At 34.2% G+C, this 7,222-nt stretch overlaps 1 protein-coding gene across 1 annotated transcript; it reads left to right on the forward strand.

The window, feature by feature from the left end:
* The first annotated feature begins 304 nt into the window (after positions 1–304).
* LOC149246426 (xyloglucan endotransglucosylase protein 2-like) lies at positions 305–1,497 on the forward strand. The gene is made up of 4 exons (XM_089441385.1): positions 305–477; positions 568–668; positions 760–953; positions 1,095–1,497. Exons 1-4 carry the CDS (start codon positions 348–350, stop codon positions 1,495–1,497), a joined length of 828 nt encoding a protein of 275 aa, XP_089297511.1. The 5' UTR covers positions 305–347.
* Positions 1,498–7,222: the final 5,725 nt, after the last annotated feature.

Below are 7,222 nucleotides of genomic sequence, written 5' to 3' on the forward strand. Positions count from 1 at the left end.
ACGTGATTTCCCCCAAAAACTACTCTCAAATTTTTTTCGATCACACAAACCTAAATTCAATGTGAATGCAATTAAAAAAATAACTTAAAAATGTGAAAACACACTTGTCACCCACCCCTAATTCTCCCTCTTGCTGCTATAAAAGCTCATTCTTCACCCTGCATTCCCCATTGTGTGTTGGGGTGTGCACTCTACCAGTCGATGCTCTGCACATAGCTTTATTTTTGGGTGCCATCAGTATCGTCTGAACATTGCTTCATTTTTGCGTATCATCAATATTGTTTGAACTGATGGAGGCCATCCAGTTTTTTGGTCTCTTTTTCATTCTCCTACTGGCTCGTGGAGCCATGGCTGCCACCCCTAAAAAGCCAGTGACTCTGCCCTTTGACAACAATTTCATAGCTAGCTGGGGTGTGGACCACATCAAACAATTTGATGGTGGGCGACAGACTAATCTTCTTCTCAACAAACAGCATGGTAAGTTATTACCCATTCTATTTCTTTCTGCGTCATTTATCTTTATCAGTCTCTGGAATAACAAAGTTACATGAAATATGAGATTAACAGGTGCTGGGTTTGAATCCAAAGGAGCATATTTATTTGGGCACTTCAGCATGCAGATAAAACTGGTTCAGGGTGATTCCGCTGGCACTGTCACCGCCTTTTATGTGAGTACTTGATAATAATATCTGGTCTTTTGTGTTTGGCTGAGTCTGCTTCTGCCTGCTTATGTATCTATATTTGTTTTGGTGTGGGCAGCTTTCTTCTCAGACCGCTGAGCACGATGAAATAGACTTCGAATTCTTGGGCAACAAGTCCGGGAAGCCCTACATTCTTCAGACCAATGTATTTACAGGTGGGAAGGGTTTCAGAGAGCATCGCATATACCTCTGGTTCGACCCAACCAAGGATTACCATTCCTACTCTGTGCTCTGGAACAAGTACCAAATTGTGTAAACCCCAAGATTCGAACCCGTGACATCCTCATTATTTCTTGTTTAAACCAGAAACAGGGCAACATGTATTATGCAATTTTAGAAAGAACCTGGCTCTCAGCTGAATATGGTTTGGCGTGGTCTGTTTTTTCTGCGCAGATTTTTTGTAGACGAGATACCTATCCGCGTGTTCAAGAACTGCCAGGACCTGGGCTTGGGGTACCCATTGAACCAGCCGATGAAGGTCCATTCGAGCCTGTGGAATGGGGATAAGTGGGCCACCCGAGGGGGGCTGGAGAAAACCGACTGGACCAAGGCTCCCTTCATTGAATCCTTCCGGGAATATCATGTGGATGCCTGCGAGGTTTTTTCTCCGCAATCGGCCTGCGCCACTCAGGCGTGGCGGTGGTGGAATCAAGAAGATTTCAAAGACCTGGACTGGCGGCAATGGGGGCAATTGAAATGGGTGAGAAAAGACTACACCATCTACAATTACTGCACTGACCCACAGAGAAATAAGAATATGCCTCCTGAATGTGTTCGCGATCGTGATAATATGTAGCCACTGATTACTATTTATAATAATGCCGGCCATGGGCAGCGTGTTCGACCTTATTATTCCTGGGAATTAGGAATGTTTTGTCGTAGCGATTTTTGCTATTTCTGGGCTTTTGATATGATAACTTGGTTGGTTACAGACGTTCAAATTTTCCATGGTAATATAGCTTTGCATAATAATTTCATTGGCATATAGCTTTTGATTACCTGCCCTGGTATTTACGCTCCATTAATTTTAAAGAAACATGGTTGAAAATAAATATATTTTAGATTTGATTTTTACAAATTTCAAATAGAGGTTCACAATTCCAAAGAAATTACACCGGGTATCTGAATTTACCTATCTCCCAAAGTAAATAGATTGGAGAATTATTAAACAAATTTGGTATAGTTTATTATAAAAATAATTGGAATATACATAAAAATAATGAATTTGAAAATGCAATTAAGGGGAATTTATTTACTTTATTACTAATAGACTAGATAATTTATTTTTGGTTCGGATTTTTTTTAAGTTAGTGCAAAATATTTTTGAAAGAAATTGACATGTTGGATGAGAATTTTAAAATACTTGAAATAAACTCAATACTTTGAGCTCAAATAGTAAGTTGGATGACCTCAAATTAATTGGACATATAGATTCAAACATTGATGGGGTAAGGAGAGTGGAGTGTCTAGAAGTGAACTCAATACTTTAAGCTCAAATATGAAGGGGGTGACTTCAAACTAGTTGGACATATAAATTCATCAAACTAGTTGGACATATAGATTCAAACATTGATTGGGTAAGGAAAATGGAATGTCTAGTTTAAGATACATAAATGATCTTGGATCAATAGCTATCTCTTGGAGATCACAAAAAATAGTTCATTCCAATAACTAGATGTAATAAAGAAGATTGTAGGGCCTTACAAGATTTTAGAGGATTTGCAAGAAAAACAAAACAAACCAGTACTTCTACAATTTTAATTGGCAGCACTTCTCTATTCAAATTGGTCAAGAATTCTAGATTCCATGATAAAGAAAAGAACATCAACATGAAGTAGCATATGATTCAACATCATGTAGAGGCCAAAACCATTTAGTTGATACATTGTTTCATAAGTGGGGAAATTGCAAACATCTTTGCCAAAGAACTTGGAAGATAAAAGTTTGAAATATTAAGAAAGAGGATTAGACTTAGAAACACCTTTTTATATTAAGGGGGTAAATGTTAGATACCTAATAGGATCAAGGTAAATTATTAATATTAATTTAGAGGAAATAAGAGAAGTCATAAGTTAATACATTTTTATATTAAGAGGGTAAATGTTAGATAACTAATTTTTAAGATCAAGGTAAATTATAAATATTAATTTAGGAGAAATAAGAGAAGTCATAAGAAGAGTTATTTAGAGTTTTTGGAAAATAAAAATCAAAAGCCACTTCTCAATATGTTAATCTATGACTGGCTTAAATGAAATACAATTTATAGAGTTACTCATCTTTAATTTGATAATTACACTATAAGGTGTTCCCTTCTTTCAATCCTATATTTTGTAATCATTTTTCCATTTGGTAGACATAATCTAAACATTATCAATCTATTAATCTATTAGATAACATGGATGGATCAAATTCATTTATATTTAAAACATTTACTTTCTTTCCATCATTTGACCAGCACATGACCCATCCTCTCCTTCAAAGTTGTTGGCATCCAAAACAAAATATTAATTGCAATCATGACTCCATCTTCCATCCTTTGAACTATAACCGATAGAGTCCCACTGTATTTTTGCTACATTAGTTTTGATGATATTGAAAATTGGAATGATGAAACTTCTTCTCCAACGCTTTAATGCATTTGGAACGGTTACACATAATTACGTTTATAATATAATATAGGATACTCATTTAATTGGTATAAATAGGCAATCGGTTTTTGTGATGCTGCACCCTGAATGCTAGCCTTATGGCATAAAATTCTCATAAATTAATAAAAAAACATTCTCAGTTTTTTTTTTTACATCTTTTCATGGGCTAATATCCTGAAAACAAGATGCACTTGGATAAATTAAATCTATCTGTTTGTTTGAAGATCGACTAAATGAGACGTTTTTTAAATAATTACGTTGAATACCATTTTTCTGGTAAATTTTAGAAAAAAAAAAAAAAATTTATAAAAGTAATCACAAAATATTGGTTGTACAAAACCGCACTAGCATAAAATTAATTAAAAGACAATCTCTACGCCTATGACTTAACATTGAAGTCAATATCACCTAAACGTTAAGTATTTAGAGGTGATCCAGATGTAGACAGTAAAGACAATCTCTCCGCCTATGACTAAACATTGAAGTCAATATCACGTAAACGTTAAGTATTTAGAGGTGATCCAGATGTAGACAGTAAGTCAATTTTGATACTTTATCTCCTCGTACTATTCTTTAACAAAGTAATTTGCAGTTTTTTTTTTCTCCTCGATAGAACAAGTAATGCATTTTAGAAAAGTCGATGTATCCTATAGATCCTCAAAATCCTAATCCTATATATCCCCAATATGCCTAATAGTCAGATATAAGACAGCAATATACATTATATGGAGATACACACTACAATAGGATGATGGAGGAGAAAATGCCACATCATCAAAATTCCAGAAAATATAGGATCGGTTTATCCACTTGCAGGACAAAACAGTGGCAGATACAAAAATACAAACTAGGCTTCTGTATGAAAATAAGCTAGGTACCCGGGAAAGAGAATTCCTGAATGGAAAATCTTTCTGCTTCAAATATTACCTCCATATTCTAAATTTTGTAAATTTATTCTAAATCTGTCAATTTTATATTGTTCTTCCAATTCTTGAATTTATTCTTTTGACACCTCTACTTTGATATCATTTCCATAGAATACACTTCATATGTATTTCTCTGATGGGCAGACAACCAAACCAACTAACAGAATGCAGAAGAAGTTGGAAGAGGAACAAATATTCAAGAAATACTGTGATATAATGAACTTTACAAGTGAGAAATACAAAGCAACTAGGTTAGAACAGCACAAAAACTATGGAAATCTTCCTTAATATTATGATGAACAAGATAAGGTACATATATTCTGGCAACTGGTAAAATGTTGTTTTGCATTGAAAGACTAAAACAAGCGCGCCCTAACACTTATGATAGATCAAATTTATTCTATTGACTATATTTGTACTGTTTACTTAAATTATGGAGGAGGGAAGTTATATGAATTTTAATACAATACAAGATCATTAAAGTTTACAATTGCACATTTTCACGTAATTTGCAGTCTCAACTCAAGATGCAGATATGAAATGTAGAGAGGTATATGGCTCATGATAGATCAAATTTATTTATTGATTATATTTCTACGGTTTACTTTTGTGTGTTATTGCTGGGAGGACAGAAGTTATATGAATTTTGATATATTATAAGATTATTAAAGTTTACAAGGTAATTTGCATTCTCAACTCAAGATGTAGATATGAATGTAGAGAGGTTAGTGACCATTTATATGAATGCAATAATTAATAGTTACATGCCTTACAACTTAATGACTTGAGAAGTAATATATTTATCACATTAAGAGTGAGATATTATTATTGAAGATAGTGACTATTACAAGCTCTTACCTCTAAGGTGCTCTTAGTTTTCAATATATGTTTAGAGTGTTCTTTCTCTCGTGTATCCCAACAATCTCTTACACCTGAGAGGACTTACTAGATAACTATCTCAAATGCTCAAAAATATTGGAAAGAAAGAAGCGTGTAATCTATTCGATGTATAGACTGGTACTTTTAGCATTGTAGGGGCTAAATTGACCTATTAATTGGGTTGTTTTTGATGAGAAATGCTATGGTAGGAATGTTTACAAGTTAGGAATACTTATTGTATGCAACTATTTTCAAGGGAGGAATTGGACTGCATGTGGTGAGGTGGTATGAGAGAGAGAATGAGTCTCATGCAAGAGAACATGATCACTCTTATCTTTGTGTTATAGGCTCCTTAGCCAAACACAGTTTTGGAAGCTAGAACATATATGATTTGGTTTCCCACCATTTGGAAATACATTTGAAACATTTGAATTTTTTCATCCTATGTGATTTTCCTACGCAAGCCCGAGTGATTTTGATTCAACCATTCTTAGTGCAAGTTACTTAAACACATTTCAAAGATTCCAATTCAATCATTCTTTCTGTTAGCGTCTTATGTTATAATAGTCAAAAGCAAGCTTAGCCTTTTCTATTATTTGGTAAATTTGTAAAATATTGCCTATGATTTCATAGGGATTAAGTCTTAGTGTTAGTTTGAGTGGAGAATAAAATCAAGTTGTCAATAGTTTAAAAAGGTTTAGGTTAATAAGTTTAGGGTAATGAGTAATCCAAAGTCATGAGTGAAATATATAGATGGTCATTATTCTCTCATCATTGAGACAAAATAGTGGTGTCATTTCAGTGAGTTTTGTTGTCAAATCAAGCATGTGCTATGACAACACCCTTCAAAAAAATGAGTATGAGATCTTCCTTTGTTGTGCTTTCATGATTCGAACTTCAAATTGCAATGACTACTTTTCAAGGTGGCTTTTTGTCATCTTTGGAGTTCAACAACTTGTTTTGGCATCCAATAAATCAATGATTTACTCCTTGTTCTACCGAAAGAATTTTGTACATCAGTTAGAACTTGTTGCACTAATTCTCCATGGGAGGTGTTGTGCTTAGGGACAGTTGCTACTCTCAGGGACAGTCGTTGCACTTCTATAAGTCAAGAGGTTATCACCACTTCCAGGTTTCAAATCCTCATTTTCTTGAATGATTCATCTTCTATGATGTTCAATTTAGCCTTACCTTTAGAGGAAAACACACAGATGACCTTGCAAATCTCGGATTCTTAGATCGTTGTGTTTTCCTTGCTATGTTAGGAGAATTTGTTGCACTTTTACACAGTCACTGCATTTTATGTTTTAGCTATGTCAAGCATTTAAAACTCACTACCCACCTATATCATGGAGCCTCACAATTCAATATAAGTGATTTGGAGTCTTAGAACCTTGCTTCTAATGCCCTAGAATATCAAGAAACCTATTCCCCTTATGCACTGTGATTTCTTGTTGTGCATGTGTATTTGAAATTCCGCTGTAGAGAAAACAAAAAAACCGTTTCATTTGGCTAAGAGAGTTGAGTTTTGTTGTTTGAATTTGTTAGTATAGGTATTTTCATTCAAAGTTTTCCATAAGGCCTCATCTAAAACCCTAATTCCATATCTTCTGCATTATTGTTGCACTTAATTGTTAAGCATTGTGATTGCATTGAGAAACCCCAGAATTCATCTTTTGTTGTGAGTCATGACAACACTAGAAACAAATAAGAACAAAGGGGGATACATAGTCAGCTTTTAGCCTCAAAATCCTACTTGATAAAATTATATACAACAATTAGGGTTGCTTTTGAATAAACTGGTTGCATCAAATTTTGTGAGAAGACACAAGGTTGCAGTGTTCAATTGACCAAAGAGTTTACTTTGAACTTCACTGGGGTAGATGTTAAGGTTGGAGAATTGAAATTTCCATTGTTAGAGGCTACCATTTTAGTTGCTACATAAATCCCTCTACAATAAGAATAATGGTTCAAGGGCATATCTTTAGACACAATCAACTACAAGGATTTCTTAAAGTCAAAGTACAAAAACAAGGAATATGGATCTATTGTTCCAAGGGAATATATT

This window comes from Pinus tabuliformis, chromosome 7 (genome assembly GCF_031772625.1).
Source record: "Pinus tabuliformis cultivar Carrire ecotype Pingquan chromosome 7, CPIR1, whole genome shotgun sequence".
NCBI classification, from domain to species: domain Eukaryota; kingdom Viridiplantae; phylum Streptophyta; class Pinopsida; order Pinales; family Pinaceae; genus Pinus; species Pinus tabuliformis.

Coding starts and splice junctions, on each gene's coding strand:
- LOC149246426 (XM_089441385.1), top strand. CDS start 348: ATGGCTGCCACCCCTAAAAAGCCAGTGACTCTGCCCTTTGACAACAAT. Junction 478..567: donor TCTTCTCAACAAACAGCATG/GTAAGTTATTAC, acceptor TGAGATTAACAG/GTGCTGGGTTTGAATCCAAA. Junction 954..1,094: donor TGGAACAAGTACCAAATTGT/GTAAACCCCAAG, acceptor TTTTCTGCGCAG/ATTTTTTGTAGACGAGATAC.